The sequence below is a fragment of the Tiliqua scincoides genome, chromosome 16 (assembly GCF_035046505.1).
Source record: "Tiliqua scincoides isolate rTilSci1 chromosome 16, rTilSci1.hap2, whole genome shotgun sequence".
Classification (NCBI taxonomy): domain Eukaryota; kingdom Metazoa; phylum Chordata; class Lepidosauria; order Squamata; family Scincidae; genus Tiliqua; species Tiliqua scincoides.
Window position 1 is genome coordinate 4,490,040 of NC_089836.1, and position 27,414 is coordinate 4,517,453.

General features: G+C 47.0%; 1 protein-coding gene and 1 pseudogene across 2 annotated transcripts in view; one reads left to right on the forward strand and one right to left on the reverse strand.

Annotated features, from left to right (window-relative positions):
• The window catches only part of DDX31 (DEAD-box helicase 31), a 51,909-nt gene that overhangs the window by 4,297 nt on the left and 20,198 nt on the right, over window positions 1-27,414 (reverse strand). Inside the window, exons 16-20 of one of the 2 annotated variants that reach the window (XM_066610553.1) lie at window positions 25,108-25,158; window positions 21,421-21,560; window positions 14,111-14,192; window positions 8,424-8,535; window positions 4,822-4,996 (exon numbers count right to left, since the gene is read on the reverse strand). In XM_066610553.1, coding sequence (XP_066466650.1) covers window positions 4,822-4,996; window positions 8,424-8,535; window positions 14,111-14,192; window positions 21,421-21,560; window positions 25,108-25,158 — 560 coding nt within the window. The remainder of the gene's footprint in view (window positions 1-4,821; window positions 4,997-8,423; window positions 8,536-14,110; window positions 14,193-21,420; window positions 21,561-25,107; window positions 25,159-27,414) is intronic. The other variant, XM_066610554.1, reaches the window with a different exon arrangement.
• Window positions 5,361-5,480, forward strand: LOC136635704 (5S ribosomal RNA; annotated as a pseudogene).

Here is a 27,414-nt window from a genome sequence, read left to right on the forward strand (position 1 = left end):
GCTGCATCAACACTAAAAAGTTGTTAGGGCTGGGCTGTCAGGCAGCAGACTGGTGAGGGGTGCCTTCCTCCCTGTCTCCATAGGCCCACCCACCTAGGAACTTGGTCTGTTTAGCCTGAAGAAGAGAAGGCACAGAGAGGATACAACAGTGCTCTTCAAAGACCTGAAGGGCTGTCCTATGGACGAAGGAACAAATTGGTCTCAGTGGCCTCTGAGAGTAGAACTAGATCCAATGGGTACAAACTACAAGCGAGAAGATTGCCGTTGGACACCAGGAAGAAATTCCTGATGGGAAGGGTGGTTGGGAAGTGGAACAGATTGCCGAGGGAGGTGATGGATTCCCTCTCATTGGAGACCCTCAGGAAGAGGCTCTGCAGGCACCTGCTGGAGGTGGTCAGTGCTCTACAAGGATTTCCTGCTACAGGCAGGGAGTTGGTTCAGAGCACCTTCTGGGTCCCCTCCAACACTATGACTGGGAAGCCTTGGGCCAGCCCGGGTAAGAAACACATTGGTTCAGATGATCAGAGTCTGCAGAGAGGTAGGGCAGGCATGTGGGGCTAGGAACAAAAGGGGTAAGCCAAGAAGGGGACAGACGAGGAGGCAGCACTAGGACAAAAGCGAGCTATGGGAGGCTGGGGAAGGGGGCAGCCAGGAAAGGAGAAGTAGGACACTGTTCAGAAGAACGAAGGGCAGAAATGGAGGATGGCCAGAGAGGACACACACGCACGGCTGGGCTCACCCACAGTTTTGAAGCCACCAGTCGGACCTCCAGTCCCAGCCTAACCCTTTTCTCCTCTGTTGTTCGTTTAATTATTCCTCCTCTTGATCTTACACTTGGCCCAACTCTGCTTCATTTTCTTCTCCCCCGAGCAGAGGGCCTGCCACCAACCACAGCAAAAAACCCTGGCGTGGGTGGGCGAGTCTCCAGCTTTCCCTGCCGCTAATTAAGTGATATTAAGGAAGCGGTAAATGCCACAAGGAAATTGGCAGGCAAGTGTCTTCTGCTGATGAGAAGGCAAGTGCTGTGCAGGGGAAGATCTAGCTGCAGCTTGGCCGAGGTGGTCCTTGATGGTGGCAAGGGAAAGATGCATCATCCAATGGTCTTTTCCCCCCCTCTCCTTCTTAAAGTTTGGCCAAAGAGAAAGTTCAAAGAGGAACTACACAGAATTGCCTCCTTTCTAGGTTGCTACCTCACAGAGTCAAGCCCCTTGCTCCACCTAGCTCAGTGTTGCCAACACAGACCAGCAGAAGGGGGACCTCTGTAGGTTGAACAGGCCAGCTACTCTGGTGGTGGGGTCCAGCAGTGCTTTTGGTAGAATCAGGGCTATTTCAAATGAAGAGAACTAATTAACTTGAAGTGGGTATAAGTTCTTTAGACCAAGTTTGGAAAGGGAGATGAAACAAGAAGTGGAGTTGGTCCCTGGCTGACTGTACAATAAGCCACTATCCTGAGGTCCTCAAGAATGTCTTACTGACCTTCTGGTTCTGCAGGTCAGGGGAGAGAAGCAAAGAGGGGAGTCCTACCTCTGCTGGAAATCTAATTCAGCACCTTCTCACACACACACACCCCGGTTTTCTCAGGTTTTGATAGACATGTTCCATGCACTTTTCAGCACAGACATTTATTAGGGGCTAGAAACTTGTTCTCTAAAGAAAATCAGATTATCAGGAGTCTGATTTCTGCAACAAATTCCACTTTTGGTACGCACAGCAGCTTCCCCGCTCCCACTCTGATAGAGTAGGCCCTGCTCAAAACGGCTATTGCCCTTCTGATGAAAAATGGTACGCAGGAGGGCAACGCAGGCCGGGGAAGATCTATTTGCATTACGATTGATAACACAGGCCTGCGAAATTGAGGGTCAGAAAAACATTTCTTTTCCCAGTGTGTAACTATTCTGTGGAACCCCTTGCCGCAGGATATCGCAATGGCACCTGGCCCAGATGCCTTAAAGGGGATTGGACAAAGCGATGGGAAGAACCAGGATGGGTATGTGCAAGCTCTTGGTTCCAGAAGTAGGCTGTCTCTGAATGCCGGGCGCAAAGGGAGTGGCAACAGGATGCAGGTCTCTTGCGGTCTTGTGTGTTCCCTGAAGCATCTGGTGGGCCACTGTGAGACGCAGGAAGCCGGTGGGCCTTTGGCCTGATCTAGTGGGGCTCTTCTTATGCCCCACCATCTCATTCAGTTCGGACTTTCGCTAATCAGAAGTCTGGGGAAATCTTGCTCCAACTACGGCATACTCTTTTCTGCACTTTAATGGGGGAAGGGAAGTAGAACGAGACCCCCAGCCAAAAAGAAGAAAAGGGGGGGGCCTTAACAGAGTAACAACATCTCGGGAACAGAGGGAAGCATTGTCAGCGGCTGCTGTAATCCGCTGACACACTGGTGTCAGTCATCACCCTGTTCCCTGTTGTGCCAGGGAGACATCAAAGCTGGCCCCATACCATCTTACATGCTCTTTATCGGCTAATCAGGCTATTCTTCACTAGATAAAGCTCCACTAAATCCCCCCACTCGCTGGGGCATTCCAGCCCTGCTGCCCATCTGCTGGCGAGGGTCAGCCGTAGCAGCCGGCGGTAAAAGCACAGCCGTTCCCTGGTGGATTCTCCAATGCAGGGACAATGCTGGCGCTGCCCAACTCTCCTCCCCCCTCCCGCTCCTCTTTAATTTTGTTCCTCGCACGGTCTGAGCTAAAGATGTCAGAAGCCTGAAAACTGTGACGCGGATTAAGAGGGCTTTAATTGCACGGCCCCCCCAATACTTCACGGACTGAAGTTTGCAACAACCCCCGACTGCAGGCATAAAGAATCCCAGGGAAAGAAAGAAGGGGTTGCGAAGGGAACCCCAAGAAGCAACCCAGATGTTGATAGAAAAGGCAAAACAACAAGAGGAGGCTTTTCTTTTTAAAGCCAGAAAACAAACTGCAGCGGGGACGGACAACTGGATAAGGAGGAAAAAAGTAATTTTTTTCTCGGAATTAAAATTAAGGTGGTTGAGAGATATATAAAAAAAATCAAACCGACAACCACAAAGAATTAAATGTTTTAAAACTGTATTTCCAAAGACTTAAAAAGTTGTGCAAAAAATCCTCCTATTGCAAAGATCTCAACGCGTTATTGTAGAGCTGGAAAAGGTGAGGAAGAGCACAACCTGGGAAGTGGAATAGCTTCCTTACGAGAAAAGGCTACACGGTATTTGGGCTTTTGATATGAGAAACAAGGAGGATAAAGGGGGACGCAACAGGGGCTTTTAAAATTATGCGCAGTGTAGAGCAGGGATTTTCAACCTTATCTCGCAGCGCACTGATAAGGTGCTGAAATTGTCAAGGCACACCGGTGGTTTTTTGACAACTGACAAGGCAGACCATGCTGGGGGGCTCACATCAATGGCCCTACTCCCAGGGCACACCTGTTGTGACACATCAGTGTGCCACGGCACACCGGTTGAAAATTGCTGCTATAGAGGAAGAGGATAGAGACGTTCTTTTCCCCATCTCCCCAAACATTAGAACTAGGGGTCCTCCGATGACACCGAGTGGCAAGAGACTGAGGATGGACAAAGGGAAATACATCTTCACACAGCGCATCATTAACCTATGGAATTCACTGCTACAAGGTGTGGTGCTAAATCGCTTTAAAAGGGAATCAGACAAATTCATGGATGCCAAGTGCATTAATGGGTACAATTATGATGGCCACATGTTGCCACCATAAGTGGAGACAGCACACCCTTGAACACCAGTTGCAGGGAAGCACTGCTGCCTTCAGTTCTTATTTGAGGGGTTCCCAAAAGCATCTGCGGGAAAGAAAATGCTGGATGAAATGGACTTTTGACATCATCCAGCTGGGTTCTTCCCGTTCTCCTGCCTACAGAGACCATTATGTATCTGACAGAGCTAGAGGTCATTGCGTCACCCCCATGATGGACCTCCTCCCGTAACAGACCATACAGAATCAATTACAATATCATACACACAGCCTAAATGCAGTTTCAGCACTAGGGTTGGTGTCACCCCCATGAACTTTATGTATTTCTTTACCTTAATATAGAACAGCCCAGATCACCTAACAAATCAGTAACCAGACAAAAACCAGTGGCCAATTTGATGACACTCATGCAACTGAAAAAGCGTTCAAGTGCGAGCTCTGATATGATGAGAGCTGACTCATGCTGACATCTGATTGGTTCATCATAACACATCATTGGCTCTCGGGACAATCAGTCTCACTGGCCAGTCTGGAGTGAAGGAAATCCACTTTTTGTTACACAACACAGTTGTTTCTATTTTTCTGGTTATTTGGCTAAAAGATTTTATAGAACACAGATATTTCGACATGGTTTGTTTCATTGCATTCTGCATTAAATTACCCATCAAATGATATGTAGCATGATGGTATTATTAAGAAATACCAAGATATTAACCATTTTGGCCGGGAGTGATGTCACTTCCCCGGAGGGTGTCACCTGGTGCAGTCCACCCACCTCACATACCCCTCAGTGAAGCCACTACTCTCTGCCTTGCCTTGCTTTCTCTTTCTCTCCCTCCATCTTTCAAAACTGAGCCCATGTGGCCCCTCCCATCACCTTGCAATTGGCCTGGCAGGAAAGAAGGGGCAGATTGGCACAGAAGCAGGGGGTTCTGATCAGCCACCGGCTCTGGGAAAAAGAGATGGAACCCTGGCCACTGGGATCACTGGGTCACTGGCTTACTGGGATCTCGGAGGAGGACCACACACCTTGCAAGTGGGGCTCTGAGGCAGGCCCCTACTCTTGACAAGCGGATGCTTGCCATGACAGCAAACTGAATAGAGAACTGCCCTTACCTTGCCCGCTTCTGGTTCTTCCCCTGATTTGGAACAGCGGAGGCGCTAAGATTCCTGGGGGCGTCCCGGAGCCCAAAGCTCTTTGCCATGTGGCCCAAGTGGAGCGCCCGGACATGGAAGATGTGCTTGAGGCTGGCCGGGTAGGCTGCGTATGCGCGAATGAAGGACTGCAGAGCTAGAAAGAGAAAGGAAGGATTTGCTTACTGCGGATTTCGTCTGCCTGAATGTAGTCACTCCTTTCATCGCTTCCGGTTAATAACTGCTATCACCCCACCCCAGTCAAAGCTGCCCTGAGCAGAGCCAGCCTTAGGAGCTGCAGGGCCCAACTGGACACATTTTTGGCAGGGCCCCAGGTTCACAGCCAAGGTCTGCAGAACCTTAGATATATAAATGAAATTTATGATAGGCTTTCTGTGTCTAGGGTAGAATGGAGAGCAATCAAAACATGTGCTTAAAAAGTCATGTGAGTTCATGGACCAAATGGATCCAAGCACATTTTAATATAAGATTGCATACAAGACTAGAGTCGATTACACAGGGCCCCCAGCAACTGTTCCCCTGCACATGTCTGATCTCGTCCGATCTCGGAAGCTAAGCAGGGTCAGGCCTGGTTAGTACTTGGATGGGAGACCGCCTGGGAATACTGGGTGCTGTAGGCTTATACCATAGTCTTTCGAGACTGAAGGTTGCCAACCAACCAACCTTAGGCACAGGGCCCAACTGGAAGAAATTGGTTCAATTGGCTTAAAGCCGGCCCCAGTCCTGCGCAACCCAGAATTCTCAAATATTGGAATACAAGAAGACAAGACCACATGAAGACCTTTGATCCTCGTACCTGTACAAGAATTTGCCTCAAAACAGGATGACAACATCATCTCAGAGGTTCAAACAATGCTGTCCAGGACACCTCCTTCCGGCTTCATCCTGCCCTCATCTCAAGCCCCTTCCCTCCCCACTTTTGGCCACCCAAGTCCCTTAGCTGTGGCAAAATGCAAGTCCCACCCACCCACCTCACAGCCTCCTTTGCCCTTCCTCGCTGAGCTGCTAGACCAGCCAGTTTGCCCACAGCTTAAGGCTAATCTCTCAGCGGTGGCAGGAGATTGGGGTTTACGAACAGTAATAAAAATGTCATTTTAGCGAGATCAGTTCCTGGAAGGACCCTGGGAATCCATCAAAGCTCTGTTTGCCAAGCAAAGCGAGCTCCTTTTCCCAATCGATGAGGGAGTAAGGAAGGAGAGCACGTTACAACCCCTCTTTCTCATTTCACAGCATCAATTTTTTAGAGACTGTCTGGAGGGGGGGGGGTATTACAAGGGTCCAACCTTTCAAAAGGTAATGTTTGATATTTTAAGATGCTCAGTCACGTATTCAAGTCCAACTTCATCATACAGGTGCTTCTCAAGACTTGGGTTTACAGCACGGGATTGCTCCAGACTGAGCTGGGTCTCTCAGCTTTGTCCCCACTGCCTCCCAAGCAAGTTTCTAGTCCTCAATGACCATAGGAAGAAAAAACTGAAAACACGCTGTTCAATTTTGTGAAGGCAGTGTTTCTCAAACTGTGAGTCAGGATTTGCAGGGTAAGGCAAGGAAGCAGGATTAAAATCCAGGACCTTGATTTGCCTTTTCTCCACTGCGTTCCCTGTAACCGGTGATGGCACCAAAGGGATCACGGGGAAAGGGCTTGGCTTGCATGCTGTTTGGCTCAGAGCAGTCTCCATTTTTTATACATCTGGAGGCTCTTTTTGTTTTTAAAAAACAGATGTGATAATTTTCTCCCATGCCAAAGCCTGGGTGCATTTATAACTCCTGATGACTGGGGGGGGGGGGAACCTGCCTGTGTGTGCATTGAACACCTCATGTCCATTCTATGCTTTCCTGTGTCCTACATGAGGCAGCCTGTCCCTCCATCGCTCTCTACATATGCAGAGTTTTCAGCATCGACTACATTGGCTTTCACCAATCTCCCTTTCTTTTTCCCTTCTCAGCCCGAGCCAGGAATTGTGAATAATTAACGTGGCAGCTGGCTTTGGCCTTGATGGCAGAAAATCAGAAGGAAACACGCCAAAGAAACTGTGGTTTCTTCTCTCTCTCTCCCTCTTGACCTCCACCCACCCTCTTCCATTTTTCATCCTAGTCCGTGTTAAAATCCAGAGTTAGAATCCAGGTGAATCTTCCAAAAACCAGGCTCGTCCTCCCCCCCCACCTTTTCCCTCTAGGCCTCCTTCCCACTTCCATCTTTAAAACAGCGACATGCTGCCATGTTCAGGTTTGGTTTGCAATGGTGGATTTGAAAATGTGTTCTGGGCGGGGGACACATAAGGACTCTTCAGTAGCTTGTCGGGAGAAACTCAGTCCTGGCAGACAAGATTCCTGGCCAGACAACTTGCCTGCCACCACCAGGGGATCTTCTCCTACAATGCATAGCCATAGAAAAGTGGCAGGTGTGTTTTAGGGCAGTGGTCTTCAACTCATCAAGAGCTGAGACCTGCCACAAAGTACACAGCCTGTAACATGGGGCACACCTTCAAAAGCCCAGCAGGCAAGAGACATGACAAGGCAAGCACATGGGACATGTTTCTTTTAACTGCTCAGTGGTGGCTAGTCTGTATCCGTGGCTACTGTGTCATCCTGCCTCTCATGACTGAGACATATAAAATTCTGCAGGGAATGGACAGAGGGATGTTCTTTTCCCTCTCACAGAACACCAGAACCAGGGGACATCCACTCAAATTGAGTGTTGGGAAGGGTCAGAACAGGCAAAAGAAAATATTTTTTTACCAACATGTCATTTCCCCAAACGCAGTCACATGCTATGGTAGCATCATCTAACATGCTAAAAAAAACACAATGAAATGAATGGGGACCCACCTGAAATAGTCTCGCGACCTACCTAGTGGGTCCTGACCCACAGTTTGAGAAAACACTGATGTAAAGTATACAGAAGTCCTCACTTAAAGTTGTTGAGAGGTTCTTGGACACTGCAGCTTTAAGTGAAACGACTTAGAACAAAACCAATTTTATTGTAGGCTAATTGACTTATGTAAACCAGAGTTACATTGCTACAGCATATTTCTGCCCCCCCCCCCGAAAACATCACCAAACTTTTAAATAAAGACACATTCCAAAGGCCAGCTGCTAATATTGTCACCCCAGGTAAGAGGGAAGTATGGTTAGTATGAAGCAAGGCCAAGTTGGAAAAGGGCTTCTCTCCCTTTCTGAAACAAGAAGCATTGGGCAGGAGGTCTGGTCTAGAGGGTAGAGCCTCCATTTGCCTGAAGATAACATCCACAAGGTCGCCGGTTCGAGGCCACCGGCACCGTGCGACCTTGAAGCAGCTGACAAGCTGAGCCGAGTTATTCCATCTGCTCTGAGCGTGGGAGGACGGAGGCCAGAATGTGAAACCAGTTCAAGAAAGTAACACCTGAATGTTGTGGTTCTTGTAAGATAGAACATTCTTTCAAATTGTAAAAATCCCCATGGGGATTTAATAAGCCTGTCTATGTAAACCGCCTTGAATAAAGTCTTGAATAAAGACCAAGAAAGACGGTATATAAATACCTGCATTATTATTATTATTAAGATAAGAGAAGCAAGCTCCTGACCTTTTTTGGCCCGCTGGACCGTTTCCGGGTTGAGGTGCACGTAATTCTCGAATTCAGTCTGCAAGACGGTGGCTCTGCGGCGCACTTCCTGAGGGTCCACACTCTGAAACTTCTAAAGCATGAGAGAAACAGAAGGGTAAGAAAGGAAGCAAGGATCTAGACCAGCAATGCCTAAAGTTGTGACCGCTGCCTGCCCATCAAATGGACTGTGGCACGGTCCCCTACTCATGAGTTAATACATGTACGTGTGTTCAACTTTCCATAGTAGGGCTCAATACACTTTCCTAGTCAACTATCAAGTTTGTCGGTTTCAGAACCCACCAACAATCAGGTCCCAACTCACAGTTCGGGAAACACTTACCTAGACGCTGTTGGGAGAGGTTTTCCATTGACATCCACTGACAACCATTAACATCCCCCATACTGGGAGGACTGCTGTGTTGACGGGAATGAGGCACTTGCTTCCCCCCCCCCCAAGGTTAAATACAAGAGAAACACCTCTTTGAAAGGTGTCTCTTTGCCCAGTTAGTCAACAGGAGTCCGATTCCAAGGGGGGGGGGGAAACATGATATCTATAAAATATATGTATTGTTTTAAAGCATTTACAACTTTACCTTTCCCAACTCAGAAAGCTGAGCGGTTCAAAGAGATATGCCGTAAAAAAAAAGGATGAAAGCATCACCAGTGACATTAAAACCAACTCCCCACAGCGATCATAAAAAAAATAAAACACAAGACAGGCAGTGACAAAAGCCGACCCCATACTGGCTGAAGCGGGAACGTCAGCCAACCAGGAGCAGTATGCGGGATACCAAGGACAAACTTGCCTCTGAAAAACCCAAAAATGCTTTTTGCCACCAGCTTATTACATACAAGACTGTTCAGGGCCTGACTCCAATTGTATCTTTTGAAACATCTCTGCCCACACGAGAGTCTCTCTCTCTCTCTCTCTCTCTCTTTTTTAAGATCTATGGGGCAGGACATTCACATTCACATCACTTGGTTGCATGATGCAAGCACTGGGACCCATGTTTTAGAAAGGTAATCCGTTGGGACCCACCAGAAGTGATGTCATTAACCTGGAAGAGACGTCATGGGCGAAAGTAACCTCATCAAGCAGGAAAGTTCCACAGACGAATGACACGCTGAGTAAAGAAATATTCTCTTTGGACTGTTCTAACACTCAATTTTAGTGGGATCAATGGGGTTAAGTGCAAGGGATATGGGGGGGGGGAGCCAGCAACAGTATGCAAGCCAGTATGAAAGAGCAGAGGCTTGGCTTGTTAGCCACTGACACGGACAGTTAGAAGGGCTATGGCTATGTCAGGATGCCAGATGCAAGGGAGGGCACCAGGATGAGGTCTCTTGTTATCTGGTGTGCTCCCTGGGGCATTTGGTGGGCCGCTGTGAGATACAGGAAGCTGGACTAGATGGGCCTCTGGCCTGATCCAGTGGGGCGGTTCTTATGTTCTTATGTACGTGCAAAACGGTTGTTCCACCAGTTCCAAGCATTTTAAAAACCAAACTATTATTGACGTGATGGGTGCTGTCACTTTGCTGCGTCTATCCCTGCTAGATGCGTTTAGCTGTTTAATTTTAGCCTACAGAAATTGTGAACAGGCAATTCATAATGTCATTCTTGGCTGTAAGTAAACTTTAAGTGTAACTGAAACAAACCTATGCTCTCCCCCTTCACCCCTCCAGCCTTCATCTCTTTCGGCATTTCTCTTGTGTCAGTATCTAGACTGTAAGCCCCTCAGGGCTGGGACCTCTCTTCTCACTCCAAGTTAGGAAAGGACTAGAAATTGGCAGAAGCGGAATACAAATGCTTCAAATGCGAGAAAGAGGAAAGGAAGTGGCTAAGCAGTGTGAAATGCTAAAAAAAACACTTTCTTTTTCTCTCCCTCCCTCTCGCCTGCCTTTCCTCCTCCGCACACCCCCCCAATCCACCTTTTTCTTTTGTTAAGCCTTGTGGGTTGCACTGAGTGTCACCTTCCTATCGGTTTTTAATATGAATATGAAATTAAGCGAAGTTGCCCTTTCCCCCGGCGGACAGAATCCTCTGTTATTAAAAAGTAAAGCACTTTAATAATGAAAAACTTTTTTCCCTCCCCCCCTTTCCCCCCCCAACCTGTGTTTTAACTGTTTAAAATTAATGAGAAGGGCAGAATGGTTGTCAGAGCGTTATTGAAAGCGGGCAGTGAGGACCAAATAAACCCGAAAATCCCTGCAGAGTGTTAAATAAACACAGCTTCAGCCCTCGCCAAATCCCTCTGTTGGTTATTGTATACATTCTGTATCGGGGCTCAGAATAGATCTGAGCACCGGGGAAGGCAGGAAAGGTTTCAGAATTCCAATAAAGGCCTCAAATTAAAAGACAGCCCAGCGCGAATTCCTGGAGAAAATTAAAGAGACCTCAAACTTAAGTGACAGGTGACTTGCTTCTATGCCAGAACTGTCTGGGGATTTAGTGATAATATGGCAATATATTACAAAGGACTTCTCATTCTCTCCTCCCTTCCCCGGTTCCGTTCTCTCCCCCTCCCCACAAACGACATGCTCCCCCACCTTTTGGGTTTCTAAATGAGGCATCGCCTTTTCCTTCTCCGGAAAGGAATGGATGGAAGGAAGGAACGGAGAGAGGTATATATATATATATAAAAAAAAATAAGGGATTGTGGGGCGGGGGGACCTTCAAGCCCTTATGGGGCAGAAAAAGAACCACTGGAGGTCAGAGTGAGACAAATAAACCAAGAAAAAAAAAGCTACAGATTAGCAAACGGGAAAACACAACACATTTAGAAAACAGATCACCCCCCTCTTCAGTTCCCTTCTTTCCCATTCCCCAGGAGAGCGATTTTATTTTTGAAACTACACCCTTATAATGGGCATGTTTTGATTCTTGCCTTTTCGGGGAGGTTGGGGTAAAAAATAAATAAATCTAAATTTAAACACTGACTCAGAGTTGGGAAGGAGGGGGGGGGGAGAAAAACCATACATCCAGCTCTTTCTGGTATCCTGGACATGGTGCACACTCAGAGCTTGCAGCCAATCACGGGACTGTAGCACTGATGTGTACATTTTTAGCATGTACCTAAACGTAACGTAGAAGCGCACCTGAAATTGCAAATGTTTGAAATGGTTTTTATATTGTGGTTAAAAAAAAGCTAAGTACCAGAAAACACACACGCACACATTCAAGTATTCATACAATCATTTAAAGCGTGACAGACAGTCCTTACTGACATAGTGCAATGTCACTGTTCCAAATGAGAAGGCAGGAATTTTAGTGTCATGCTTCATAGCTAGAATGCAATTTCCTGGACAAGAGCCATAGAGAGAGGGGACGTCTGGAGTGGTCAAGCAGGAAATGTGGATTATGTATTTTGAAGACCCAGGTAAACTGGTGGCTGCTCACAGAGGAGATTTGGAGTCAAGATGCATGAGAACTAGGATGGCCAGGCACGTGACTGGCCCGAGGCCTCCTGGCCACTGAAGTGGAGTGGCACATCTCACTCTTGCTTTCGTGGGACCTGCCAACAGCCTCATGTGCTGCTCCCAACCCTCCTACTTGAAAAGGAAAAGGGAAATAGAGCAGGGAAGGATGTGTGGAAGACAGGAGAATTGCGGGCTGGATTTATCACTATCCCTCTTTGCTCTTCCACATTCTCCCTTTTGCTTCACGACTCTTTCTTTTTGAAGACAGGGAGGAGCATATAGTGGACCTCAGTATCTGCGGGGGATCCATTCCAGGACTCCTGTGGACACCAAATTCTGCCAATAGTGAAATCTGCAAGGAAAGGTGAGCTGACAAACCAGAAGTGCCATTCAGAAGCCTCCAAGAGGCTGTGGGCAACCTCCCCACCAGGGAGGAGCATATAGTGGACCTCAGTATCTGCGGGGAATCCATTCCAGGACTCCCGTGGACTCCAAATTCTACCAATAGTGAAATCTGCAAGGAAAGGTGAGCTGGCAAACCAGAAGTGCCATTCAGAAGCCTCCAGGAGGCTCCCCGCAAAGGCACACATGAGCAAACCAGGACTTTCCCAGTCTGAATTCCACCTCTGCCACAAATTTACCAGTCAATCCCACCAGGCCATGAACTTGGCCTTAGGCAAGCCTCAGTCTTCTCCATCTGCAAATTGGGGATAATAATAGTGACTGACATTACAGGGTGGTTGTACAGACAACATCAAGACACGGGAAGCTCTTTGCACACTCAGAAAACACTGTACAAATGTATTTTTTAAAAGGCCAAAAGGTGGACTTGGGGAGAAAGACTGGTAAAAATCTTAGGGCGCAATCCTAACCAACTTTCCAGTACTGAGATAAGAGGAATGCAGCTCATTCCCTTGCTTTGAGGTGGCCTCCGTGACTGTCACTCAACTGCGGGATATCGGACATGCTCCACTAGCACAGCTGTGTCAGGGCTGGAAAGTTGGTTAGGATTTCCTAGTCCTATCCTGATAGCCGCAAACAAGAGATCAGGATTGTTATACTGGTGCATTTGGAAGAAGGGAGCACAGAGAAAAAGTTCCATGTAGAAAGCGTAAATGTTGGCCAGAAAAAAACCTGAGAACCCCGTGGGGAAGGCTCAAGGTGTGGGGCTGGAGTTCTGATGTCTCTTCTCGCGCTTCCAAAAAAGATACTCAACATATAAAATGAAGGCTTTTGTTTTTCAGTAACTTTTTGCCCGGCGAATTCCAACCCTCGCACACACACAGGGGTCCCACGGGAGTCTTCCCCCAGCCCACCCCCTTCCTCCCTGGCAGAAAGTGCACAGTTCAGAATGTATTCTCTTTGTAGGAAGGCGAACATTCACAGACGCAGGCACATATATATTTGATGCGCCTATAAGATTAAAAATACATTTTACAGGCGCTTTCGGCCTCTCTCTTCCCCACCAGCTTCTCAGAGAATCCCCGAAAAAAACACACACAGACACACACACACACACCAAATGGGTATTTATAATGGACACCAGTGGAGGTGGACAGGAGAGAAAACATTATGATAAAGTTTAGCATATGAAGATCTTGGTGTATGCTCAAGCTTTGGGGGGTGGGGGGGTGGAGAACACACAGGAAGGGGGGGGGGAAATCAGAGAACTCAATTTCAAGTCCAATTCCTCTCTAGCCCAGGGCTTTTCAGCCAGCAATACTTCGCAGGTGCTACTTAGCCTCACTGCTGACTGGCCTACCAGATCCTGCTGGAAGTGGAGAGAGCTGGGATAGGCGCAGAGCAGCAGTTAAGTGGTGGCTGGGCATGGCCATTCTAAACAGGGATGGCTACAGCTCACCCCCAGGCCCTGCTTCCAACTCAGTCCTAGGAATGTACAGTTGTGCAAGTGAATCCCACTAGGAAAGAAAAACCACATGCAAAGGTTGAGTTTGTGGGGGGGGGGGGCTGCTAAAACCTGCACCAGTTAGCAGACCCTGCACTGAATGCTGAACACAGAATGCTACTAACAGGTGCATTTTCTCGATTCCAGGTACGAGCCTGGAATCTATTGGATCTATTGGCTGGAAGAAGCAACTCCTAAACCACTTGCCTGTGTGTGTGTGTGTGTGTGTGTGTGTGTGTGTGTGTGTGTGTGTGTGTGTGTGTGTGTGTGTTGGTGCCTGCTTAGGAGAGAAACTTTAGGAATGGGGTACAGGGATATGAACTACCCTTCCAGTACAACTGACCTTTTGTCCACTTTGGCTTCCCTTGAACTGCTCATCTCTCATCAAGCTGGACAAAACGTCATCCATCTTCATCTCTGAAATGCTGCAAATTGTCAAAACATGGCACAGAAAGCAAAATCACTTTACGAGTCTGAAATTTAAAAGGGTAGGTCCTGATCGCCATCGAGAAAATAATCTCTGCGGCACTTTTTAACACAGAAACTGCCTTGTGCACAAGCGGCAGTTTAATCCCCAGCTATTTGTTCTAACCAGGGGCCTCTGAGGCCAGGTGAAAGCAGGCTTGCCACATCCTTTGGTTCCTGTGTCGCTGGCTGCGTGGGCCAGCTACCATCTTTTCCTTGGAAGACACCACTTGCAATACTGGCACCTGCGCTTCACCAGGGCTAGGACTGCAGAATGTCCGTTCCCTCCCCCACTGCCCCTCTTACCTTAGCATTTGGGACCACGTGCGGACGGCCAGTGGCACCGCGGGGCATTTGCCTCCCCCTTGACCGCCCCAGGTAGCCCAGTGCAAGAGATCCCCTCCATGTTCAGCTCCAGATGGGACAAAGCACCCCAACGCCTCCCCCAGTTGTGGCCTCGGTAGCCTCTAAACACGGTAACATGGTACAAGGCCAGCATAACACACCCAAAGAGCTTTGTAAACTATTCACAGCACACTATAAATGCTCTGTACTGCAGCGAGTCATGGACACTTCGCTCACAACAGGAGAGGAAACTGAACGCTTTCCACATGCGCTGCCTCCGACGCATTCTCGGCATCACCTGGCAGGACAAAGTTCCAAACAACACAGTCCTGGAACGTGCTGGAATCCCTAGCATGTATGCACTGCTGAAACAGAGATGCCTGCGTTGGCTCGGTCATGTCGTGAGAATGGATGATGGCTGGATCCCAAAGGATCTCCTCTATGGAGAACTCGTGCAAGGAAAGCGCCCTACAGGTAGACCACAGCTGCGATACAAGGACATCTGCAAGAGGGATCTGAAGGCCTTAGGAGTGGACCTCAACAGGTGGGAAACCCTGGCCTCTGAGCGGCCCGCTTGGAGGCAGGCTGTGCAGCATGGCCTCTCCCAGTTTGAAGAGACACTTGGCCAACAGTCTGAGGCTAAGAGGCAAAGAGGGAAGGCCCATAGCCAGGGAGACAGACCAGGGACAGACTGCACTTGCTCCCAGTGTGGAAGGGATTGTCACTCCTGAATCGGCCTTTTCAGCCACACTAGACGCTGTTCCAGAACCACCTTTCAGAGCGCGATACCAGAGTCTTTCAAGACTGAAGGTTGCCAACAGTCAACAGTCAATAAATGCTAAGTTTTCTTAGAGTTTTCTTTTTTTTAATTTTCCTGAAGGATTTTCAAGATTCTCTAACAACACAATCCTAAGTATGCCTACTCGGATGTAAGTACCATTAAATCCCACGGGACTTGAACCCAGGGAAATGCGCACAAGATTAAAGCTTAAAGCATCTATTTATTCATGTGTGCAAAGGCCTTTATAAACTCTCTGAAGTATCAGAATTCCTCAGCACAAATTTGTAATGAAGGCCACTCTGATTGTCCCTAAATGATGGAGGACTAAGGCTGAGAGAGAGAGAGCGTGCAGCAAAAGTAAGTATTTCTTTACCCAGCATGTAATTATTCTGTGGAACTCCTTGCCACAGGATGTGATGATGGCATCAGGCCTAGATGCTTTTAAAAGGGGATTGGACAAGTTTCTGGAGGGTTACAGAGGGTTTCTCGACTCATCTGGTATATCCATGAATACCTGGGAGTAAGCCCCACTGAACAGAGAGGGACTTTCTTCCAGGTAAACCCCACACAGGGATGGAGGCGGCCAGTGTTCTTAGCCACATCACTGGGTTCAAATTCTTAAAAAAAAAAAAAAATTGCCTATTTTCCTTTCCTTAAAAAGTCTAAAAGACCAAATTAAGAGATGAACGGCAACAGCTGGAAAAGCACAAGAGGAGGCATTGCTCCCTTGCACCCCCTAAAAAAAAAAAAGTTTCTCTCACACAATCGTGAATGAAAATGTCAAAAGCCTTTTGACAGTGATTTGCTGGAGATGTCAGGGCTATCTCTTCTCCTCACCCCACACCACCACCTCCCCTCCGACTTCATGATCTCTTGTCTCGCCTGGCGTGCTGCCAGCACGCAGCCACCATAGATAGGCAAACTTGGTTCGCGCAGCAGGGAGTGCGTCACAGAGAAAGGATGGGCTGGTGCCGGGAGGGGGGGCACCGGGGGCTCGTGCCTTCATGGGGATCTGCTTCTTTTATAAGTTCGTTAGGCAGCTGTTAGGAAATAAAGCAAGACGCCTGATGAGCTGCCTCAAGGAAGCCAATGATGCTCTTTAAATGATGCTGGGCTTTTCAAGCGCTCCCCTCCCAAGTCTCACATGAAGGGACCAGAGAGAGAGAGAGAGAGAGAGAGAGAGAGAGAGAGAAGCAGAAAATAAAAGGCAAAACAGCCAAGGAAAATTATGTTTACGGCTGTTTTTTCTTCTTGCTTTTCTCATTTCTTTGAAGGGAAATCCGTTAAGTCACACACACAGGGCATAAAGCCAGATTGCATTGGAAACGGAGTTGAAAAAGGGGGGGAAAGAAAAGAAGGGGAGGCTGAGGGAGTAAAGTTTAATGTAACATTATCTGACTTTCAAAGGAGACAGAAAATCTGCGCAACAGCCCCAAAACAAACCACACTGGCCATGAGAGCAAGACGTGGCACACACACTTTGCAACGACTTAGTGTTCAAAACGCCTCTGCGCACACAAATAATTAGTTCCTGGAGAAACTGAGGAAGCTGAACCCCGAAGAATGACAACCCAGGCCAGCAAGATTTTAAAGCGGAAAGCAGGTTTCGCTCAGACGCAAGAGACTAAGGAGCCAGTCCTATCCAACTTTACAGCGCCAATACAGCCACAATGCAGCCTTGAGGTAAAGGAACAAACATTCCCTTACCTTGATGGGACCCCCATGACTGCCAACCCACCCCCAAAGGAAGCAGTGTGCACCTAATTGGCATGGCTGCAGCAGTGCTCAAAAGTTGGACTTTAAGCCACTAATCCATATTTCCCTGGATGAAACTCCACCTCTGTCATGAACTCACTAGGACAGGCTTAGTCAAGCCATCCTGCTGTCTGCCTCAGTTCTCCCCATCTACAATATGGGGATAATATTTACATACTTCAAGAATTACAACAAAACAAATTCACACAAAGGAGTCTGAACGCTCAAAATGCTTTATATGTTGTTACTTAACAAGGTAAACCCCAAAAGGGAAGAACAGGAGCAAAATGATTTACCGAGGGCAGGGACTAGAAAGTAAGGAAAGCTGGAGTGCATTATTAGAACCATCATCTATTTATAGGGCACCATCAGTGTCCATGGTGCTTTGCAGCAGAAGAGAAGACAGGTCCCTGCCCCAAAGCGGTCACAATCTCAGGGCCCAATCCTATCCAACTTCCCAGCATTGATAAAGCTGTGCCAGCGGGGCTTGTGCTGCATCCTATGGTAGTGGGGGGCAGTCACGGAGGCCTCCTCAAGGTAAGGGAACATTGGTTGGGAACATTGGTAAGGGAACAGTGGCGCTGGAAAGTTGCATTGAGCTGAACCTAAAAGAGACACAGGAAGTCTTCAGGGGAAAGGAATGGGAGTGGCACCAGGGTAAATGGAGAAGAACTGAGTATTATCAGAACACATATGAGCTTCGTAGAAGTCAGGGCCAACCTTAGGAGCTGTAGAGGCACCCGGCAGCAGTGTCATCACCAACTGCTTCTGGAGCAGGGAGGCAATTTCAAGCCAACCGGATGTAGAGGAGGAAGGGAAGGCCATCCAGCAGTATGCTCTGCTCACAGTGCTCTCCTCATGATGCCTCAGCATGGACAATTCCATGCTGGAGCATCAGCTACAGAGTGAGATGATGTCTGTGGGCACCCTGCTCGCTGTCCCAGTGTGGGGGCCCTCCAGATGTGAGTCCCAATTTGGCCAAATTGTCCTAAGGTCAGCCCTGGCTGCAGTATTAGGATTAGGAGACGGTACAACAATTTGAAGGATGTAGGTATCCCACAAGAGTGCTGGGAAGCAGTTTCAGGGATGAAGGAAGGAAGGATAGAATTGCTTGAGGGAGCAGGAGACTTTCAAGTGCAAAGCAGGATGTGTGAAGATCATGAGCAGGAGATGGGAGATGAGAGGATTGTAAGGGATGTGGCTATGGAAGACTCTGAAGACAAGGACAAGGAGACCATGCAGGATCTGGGAGCTGAGAGGAAGCCAGCCAAGAGATTTAAGAAAGCCCCCTACAGAACTCTGGTGTCCTTTGTTGCAAATATGACTACCCCTATGCAACCTTCTAGATTAGATGATCTACCCCAAGGAGAAAGCCATTTGCTCATGAAAGTCAGTCGAGAGAAGCAGCTCTGTCTCGAATGTGCAATAAATAAGGCGGCCCTGTTGCCCTCCGTTAATTAAGCTTGATGCGTTTTAAAAGACCTTTCCAGTGCGGCAGGCAGAAGAAGCTTGCCTTCTCTATGCTTTGTGCCAGACCGGCACACGGCAATTCTTCTGCCTTGTTTGCCACACTGAATTTGTCAGGATAAATTTCCGCAAGGCTCCGTTTATGAATGGAAAGGTCAATTAGATCCGAAGCAATGCATTGCCGTGGGCTTGGAGCTGTCTGTCCAAATCTGATCTGTAATTCATTAAGCCTGTATCCTGCTACCCGTTCTTTTTCCCCGAAACAGACATACTTGGAGATGGATGGACAATTCAGTTCTCTCTCTCATATAATTATATACATTTTATTCATTTTTTCACATTTTTATACCACCCTTCCTCCTCAGTGCTCAGGGGTGGTATACATAGTTCCGCCCCTCCTTCTGTCTTCACAACATCCCTGTGAGGAAGATGAGGCTGAGAGATGGTGACTGGTTCAAGGTCACCCAGGAAGCTTCATATGTGTATACAGGTTGAATATCCCTTATCTAGACTGCTTGGGACGGGAAGGTATCTGGATTTCAGAATAATTGCATAATATACTGAGAAATGCTTCTTCTTGCTCTTTTCACTGTTCCACATATGGGTGTCTACTGGCCTCTTGGACATTTCTTGACAATATCTGTACAGGTGCAGGTGGCAATCCTGGCCCCGGTACGGCTTGGGGCCACGACTGTAAGCTGCTGCCGACCCACTGGCCAAGCTGCTACCCCCTGCCTCCCTTCCAGAGGAGGCAGCACACAGTCTCTTGTAAAGCCCTCAGAGGGCCAAAAAAAAAAAAAAATCACTTCTGAGTGTGCACCTGCTCTGTGGTGTGCACCCGTGCTGTGGCATGCCTGAGGAGGGGGAAAGAGAGACCAAGCCCTGGGCACCAGGCTTGGGGGGTGGCGCTGCACCGCCACCCACCCACCCCCATGGTGCCCCCCTGTAGCACTTAGTCAGCTGGCATACCAATCTGAGGACCGCCCCCTCGAGGGCCTTTCTCCCAGAGGTGTTCTGAGGGCTGGGGAAGCAGTGAGCCAGAAAAATTGCTTCTGGGGGCTGCATTTGGTCTGCGGGCCTTATGTTTGACACTCCTGGTCTAAATAAACAGAATGCTCTGAGCTACTGGAATAAGGGTGGACAAAGTCCAATTGAACAACGATTGCATGCTGTAACTTTACAAGCCCCTGTGCTTTCAAGACCTGAACAAGCAGCCATCCCTCCTTCCCAGGTCATAAGAACAGCCCCACTGGATCAGGCCATAGGCCCATCTAGTCCAGCTTCCTGTATCTCACAGCGGCCCGCCAAACGCCCCAGGGAGCACACCAGACAACAAGAAGACCTGCAAGGCCTCCTGGGAATTGCAGTTTAAGAACATAAGAACAGCCCCACTGGATCAGGCCATAGGCCCATCTAGTCCAGCTTCCTGTATCTCATAGCGGCCCGCCAAATGCCCCAGGTCCCAACTGAAAGTCACCATCTGAGTGGCAGGACTTGACACAAACAGAGGAAGGACAGCCTACTCCTGGTTGCCTGAACTCCCATTAAAGCAATACACTTTAAACTAGTAAAATGTCTGTGATGTGATGAATTTATAAATATTCTGAGATTACATTGTTTTGGCAACAAAACAGCAACCCATCATTTCTATGACTTTCCTAAGGCTGCAATTCTAAAACAACCTTACTAGACAGCAAGCTTCATTGGACTCCTTGGGGCTTGCTTCTGCATAAATATGTTTAGGGCTGCACTGTTAATCTACAAGTGGAAATTGAGAAATTACTTAATCTACTAAACTGCCCAGTATATGACTGCGATACCCACTACTTTGGGATCGCACACTGACAGAAGAGCTTAGACATTTTCATCTGGTGCCAAAACCAGGATCCCCGGTAAACTGAGCACAAAATAAAAACTGTACAGGGAAAAGCAGTACAGTATATAAATATGTCACCAAGAACCATTTATTTCATTTTTAGATGGAAATTGTCTCATTACGACCAACTTCATATTGATGCATCATTCTGGAATGACACCCTGCCTGGATAATATTCCATGCAATTAAGCTATGTAATAATCAGGCCCTCAATGTAATTCTTTTTTCCCGTTTAAACCACTGTTTCCCAAACTGTGGGTCGGAATCACCATTGGGTCACAACCTGATTTTTGGTGGGTTGCCAAAGGGTGATGGAAAGATCAGATAATGAATTGCCTCAAGCCCTGAGAATATTCAAAAATCAGGTACTGTGGCTTCTAATTACCCTGCAAAGAGCTCAGCTCCTGCAGTTGCGAGATAGCTGCTAATTGCCCTGCAAGGAACTGAGCTCCTGAAGTTTGCAAACATGCGTAAATATAGGGAGATAAAGGTTGCACGGTCTACTTTCTGATTACTATTACTTAATAAGTAAATAAAATATTTTCTTTCTAAATCATCTTTCTTTAAAGTTTGGTAGAGGGATCCCGACAGAGGGTCATTTTAAAAAGTGGGTCCCATGGCTAAAGTTTGGGAACCACTGGTTTAAACATAGTTATACTGCTTTGCCCAAAGACCACCTCAAGTTGCTTTTCACAATGGTTTCCCCTTTATAGAAGAAAGATCCATTCATAAAACAACAAAGTGCTTTCATTTTCTTTTAGACCTATTTGAAGTTTTAATGATTTTGAGAAGCCCATAACTTTCTACTGACCCAAGATAACGAACACCATGCGCCATGAGCTTGCAAGATAACGAATGCCATGAGGCTCGGAATGAGATGCTGCGTATGCCCTTGGAATGCTTTATTAGCTGGGGTTGGCTAGGAAGTTTGGGGAGGAGGAGGGGGGGAGAGTTTGTGACTCACTTAATCTTGTGAGAAGCCAGCAAGTTGACATATTCCGCCTCTGAAGGTGCAAGGATGAGCAGGCTGTTTCCGTGACTGCCAATCCGAGCTGTCCTCCCGATGCGGTGGACGTATTCGGCAAGCGAACTTGGAGGATTATACTTCAAAAAGCGAGAGAGAGAAAGGAGAGAAAAGGAAATTTTTTAAAAGGGAAGGGGAGATGGGGAAGGAAGAAAGAATTAAACAGACTGCGTGGGTGTTAATTATAACAAGGCACCGTGTCAGAGGTCATTGGAAAAAATAAATCCCATCACACACAGCACCCCAGTTTCCATTTTAAAAAAAGCAAGAATGAGAGAGAGAGAGAGTTTGCCTATCTGAACCCATCACGCTTGTCCCTGAAACCATCATTCACTGTTCCAGCCATAATAAGTTTTTCTGACGTGCGAATGTGACACGTTGGCCAAGCTGGATAATAGGGACAATCTCCCCGCCATCTCAATGCATCTCTTCCCTATTTTCCTTTAAAATAAAAAAATTCATTGCTACACCGGGCTCATCTTGACCTATTTGCTTCCTTTCTTAGCATGCATTTTTGCTCTGGATAAATAAAACAAGAGCTAGAACTTGCATTTTGTGTCCTGAAAATTGTACCAACCCGGGGCATGAGATCACGTCAGGGCAAGCTGTTTGTTTAAAGCGTTCGATACTAGTTATTCAAGCAGAGAAATAACATTAAGCGAGCTTAGTTAGGAGGAGAGGAAAAAAAAAACACACACAACGGACTCTTGTAGCTTTCATGGGACTACCAGGTCATTGCATCAGATGCTGAAATAATCAGATGCTGGCGTGTCTTTTACGTGCTAGAAAACTCTTTGCTGTTTGGACTGCAACGAGTTAACTCAGCTACCACCCCAGAACGTAGTGAACAGGGAAATGGCATTTTTGAGGCTGACTCACACATTGCGTTTGCTCTGTAGCCCCACGCCTCAGATATTTTAAGAATACATATTTTAAGCAGGTATTCTAAAAATAGACTTGAAAAATGCGTGAACCACACAGCAAGGGCAAACCTATTCTATGTACAAAACAGGCCTGGTTCATATTCATCCCTTGAAGTTGCCATTGTCCAGTGATGACTTGCACGCATAAATGGGACATCACAGATCAAAACACCCCAAACAGATGTTTCACACACACACCCCGGCTAGGTCAACATATTCAGCAGTCAGTTATCAGCAAGAATCCAGGAATCCAGTGCAGAGACGTCAAGAGATGTATACGACATGTGTGAACCAGGTCAAAACTAATCAGGGAGCCAAGCTGAGCGTACCTGGGTGTGGCACAGCAGCTCTACCTTTTTTCCATCAACCAGCCCCTTCCCTCTCCCTGATCCATCATTCATTTGCATCAGGGGCTGGGGCAGACTGTCACTAATGCCCCTAGGCAAATTTCTCAGTTTGTCTCCTACTGAGCCCGATGCCAAAAGATCTCAGAGCAATTTCTTCAGCATATGGTTTCCAGGGGGTTTGAAGACCCATCTATTCATGGGAGGGGAGGGGACCCATCATGGGAGGGGGGAGGCACTCCCTAGGAACCCCTTAATTTTCATGCTGCGGTACTACCTTTATTCATCTGCTCTTTTATTGTTGCTATTTTTTAAATTGCTTTTTACGGTCTTTATGGTTTTTATTTTAATATTTTATTCTGATGTTTTTAACGCGAATGTATTTGGTTCGTTGTACACTGCTTTGAGTTTTAGAAAAGCGGCATCAAAAATAAATAAATAAATAAATAAATAAAACCCCAGGATTTATTGGAAAACTCCCTTGGAAAACTGAAGCGGCTCTTCCCAATTGGGGGTGTATACAGAATGAGCTTCAGCCGGCAAGAGAGCAACGACACTGCTGTTTGCTTGCTTTTTGCATCAGAGGGACAAAGGCCAAGTGGCGGAAGCCACGCTCCAGCAGCATTTATACCTGTGCCCTCTGGCAAAGCGTCACTTGGCTTCTGAGCCACGCAAGATGCTGAGAGTAAGCTGATTGTGCCCTGCAGGTTGCTGTTCAGCATTGCCCAACTTCTCTGGACACCCCTTACAGAGGCCAAGCCTTCCGGACAGGCGGAAACCTCCCAGGGCCTCAGATAACTTGCACTGAGTTCTACTGCCTTCCTGGGGACCCCAGGTTAAATCTGCAGGGTGATGCATGCTAGGCCAGCTTTCAGCCAATTGGACCAATCGCTCCCAATTGGGCCTTTCACCTAAGGGTACGGTAATCCACTCCAGTTTTGTCACACACACACAAAAACTCATTGCAACGGACACCTAACACCGCACTGCAGGTTTCATAGCGAACAGCAATGATTTTAATTTTCTTCTGAACTTTCTGAAAGTCAGTAGAGTTTGTTTATACCTACCATAGAGACATAAAGTCTCTAATAAATTTTATTTTTATGGCTGTGAACCTGGGGTCCTGCAAAACAAATGCTTCCAATTGAGCCCAGCAGCTCCTAAGGCCGACCCTGGATGTATGAACACTTGGAGGGGAGCACTGAAAAAAATGCATGACAGCTGAAAGAAACAGCAGCTCTCTCTTGGTATCAATAAGGCAGGGTTTTTCAACCTTTTGTGTGTGCAGGTTTGTGTATACATACCCATTTTTACAGGGACCACTTTTGGAAAACCACAGGCAGCAGCTATGCACAGGGGCAAGGGGTTTGCTCCACACTTAGGGGTTCACTCTGCACCCTCCTTCCCCCAAACTGCAGCCCTTTTGACGGGTGAGGCCAGGCGTGACAAACGTAAGTCCAGCTGCAATCCCCAGAATCTCTTTATCCAACCCTTGGGCTCCCCCAGCACCACAATTATGCTCTCAGCTCCTGAGTTGTGCCAAGGTGTCACTGCTGAAATGGCAGCCAGCATACCTGGACTCTCCTGTATCTTGGAAATATGATCAAGATTGGTGTATTTTTTATTCTGTCATATGCAGCTAATGAAATCCTAAGTGAGAAAAAAGTGCTAATTTCCTGTCATGACATGCTGAATGACGTCACTTCCTGCTTTATGACATCACTTCTGGCCCTCAGCAGGCATCAGGAATGCTATTTGGCCTATTTAGCGGGGGTGGAGGGGTGGGATTAATGTCCCCAGTGTAACACTTTAGTCTACTCACTACACCAACTATCTCTTGCTACAATAATGTATACAGGAGGTGTGGCCTGGAGGTTGAGCCTTGCCTGAAAAAGCTAAGCAGGATCAACTTCAGTCTCGCCTTGAATGGGAGACTAGAAACAGCTGGCTAGAGATCAAGGAATGTGGACTAGAAAGAAATGGACGACATCCTGAGAACCAGCCCTAGGCATGTTTTGATGCTTGGAAGCCCCCAAAAGCTGTGCAGCCAGGATGATGATTGCACCAGGAAGGGAAACATCTGAAGAAATGAAGGATCTCGCATAGAATAAAATTGGTTAAAATCCCCATTTTTAAAAATGGGGTTTATGGTCAGCCTGCCTATGTAAACCTTGATTGTAAACCTATGTAAACCTGTGCAAATCACAGCCTTGATTCTATGTGACTCAAATCAACAAGTCTTTGAGAAAGGCTGTACACAAATACTGAAACAAATAAATAAATCTAGGCTCTACAGAATGACCTCGGCATATTCCAAGATGATAAACTGGTGCGCACCCTAGGAAAGTTGAAAAACTTACCTGTACAATCCAGGTAACCTGTGGCAGGTCTAGACCACGAGCTGCGACATCCTTAAAGACAAACAAATAAATAAAACTTTTAAAAAAAAAAATGACAATGTAGTTTTTCCCAAGTTCATTGGAGGCGTTAGGCAAGACAACAGATATTCTATTATTATTTGATCTCATCTTTGTTCTGCCTTTCCTCCAAGGGGCACACAGAGTGCCAACACACTCTCTGTAGGGTTGCACAAGGCTAGGTCCCCACAAACCACAGTTTGCTGTTCCATCTTAACTGGCAAACCAGGTTATCTGACTTGTTTTTAAAGTTAAGATTGCAAACCAACATGTGGAAGCAAGATTCAACTGTTATCCTGCACATGCCCTGTCTCGGCTGATCTCGGAAGCTAAGCAGGGTCAGGCCTGGTTAGTACTTGGATGGGAGACTGCCTGGGAATACCGGGTGCTGTAGGCTTATACCATAGTCTTTTCGAGACTGAAGGTTGCCAACCATTGGGAGTGGTTATGAAGAGCTAGTCATGGTTTTCTGGTTCAGGCTGACCAGGCTGCGAGGGGAGAAGCAGCACATGGACCGAGGCCTCATTCCCACAGCACCACACCCACACAGGAATGCACAGCTTGGCAAGAGGACCATTGTGTAATCTTAAAAACAGGCAAACAGTATTATCACTGTCTTCTAATGAAGCGTTTTAATTGCCATGATTTTTGCATTATTCATTTTAAATTGAATTAGAAGCACGCCACTGGGGGTGAACTTTTTTTTTTAATTAATAAAAAAAATCTGAATCCTGTTTTTCAAAATTTGTAATTCTAACACAAAACACACAGTAAACCAAACATTGTGCAACTATGCAGGTTCATGCGTGGGCTGTGAACAAAGACATGGAAATATGTACCGCTAAGCATATTCCAATTGCAGAATCTCGAGTGGGGTGGTGGTGGCAACAAGTCCCAAACTGCGCATTCTGCAAATAAAAAAATCTCCCCGCCCGCAATGTGCAGTTTTGTAGATCTTGCAAGTACATTAGAAGAGGTCCTGTTAAATTACACTTAACGCCCTCTAATCTGTCACTCTCTCTAGCCAGATGCCCTGTAAACACCATGCATGTTTTCAAGTCTCCTCTGTTTAATCCGAAGCCCAGATTTTGACATCTATTGGTGCAGAATCCCCAGAATGCAACGGACAGTTTGAAAATGCCAAATTTCACCACATGCACACGCTATGTGCGATTAGCAACACTGTAAACGAGAACTTTGATTTTTCCATGTTTTTCCCATCATACACCCAGTCCAGTTTAACCAATCCTTGCTCTTCTAAGTTCTGCTTTCCCTTCCACAGTGCCGCCCCCACCCAGGAAAAGGGAGGGATTTAAGCTGGATTTGACCGATCGCTTGAGCTTATTAAATGCCATTATGCCAAGATATTGGATTCAGTTTTAAGGAGCCGGCAACTAAGAACGGGGGATTTATTGCATCCAGCCGCGGTCGGCACGAGTCACCGCTTGTTCCCAGTCCACTTGATGAAGCCGGTAGACTGCCAAAAGAGGTTATTAGTTTAAGCAGATCAAGGCATAACACCATGCAAGGCGGTAATGATTATGCAAATACAGCACCACAGTCACAGCCCTTCCTGAGCACGGCTGTTCACTCCTCCGGTGCAATTAAAGCCAGCTGCCTCCCAATCACACACACACACTCTCTCTCTCTCTCTCTCTCTCTCTCTCTCTCAAACACACACACACACAGTTTGGTTGCTCCATTTCTGCCACTGAAATTCTGCAACTGCCTATAACAGCTCCTCCTAAACTTTTTAGCACCGGGACACACGTTTTAAAACAACGATCTGTTGTGACTCACTAGACCAAGAAAAAAGATCAAGCTGCCGAGGGTCCCTTTGGGGAGGAAGGCAGGATATAAATGCAGTAAATAAACAGTAAATAAAACTAGGAAGAAATAATATTTGAATTTAATCAATCAATCAATCATTGGGTTCTGGGATCCCCAGGCTGCTAGAGATGTTATATATAGTATGTGTGTGTAGACATTTGACCAGGGGTGTCAAATGCAAGAACCATGGGCCGAATGCAGCTCCCAGAAGCTCTCTATCTGGCTCCTGCTATCATTGGGCTCTCCCAGATTGACAGCTGGGCTCTCTCATATCTTGAAAATATGATCTGCACATTTTCCCTTCTGTCCTTTAGTGCTTATTTCTGGCTATCATCTGCTTAATGACGTCACTTCTGGTCCTCAGCAAGCGCCATGAATTTTAACTTTGGCCATCTGTATGAAACAAGTTTGACACCCCTG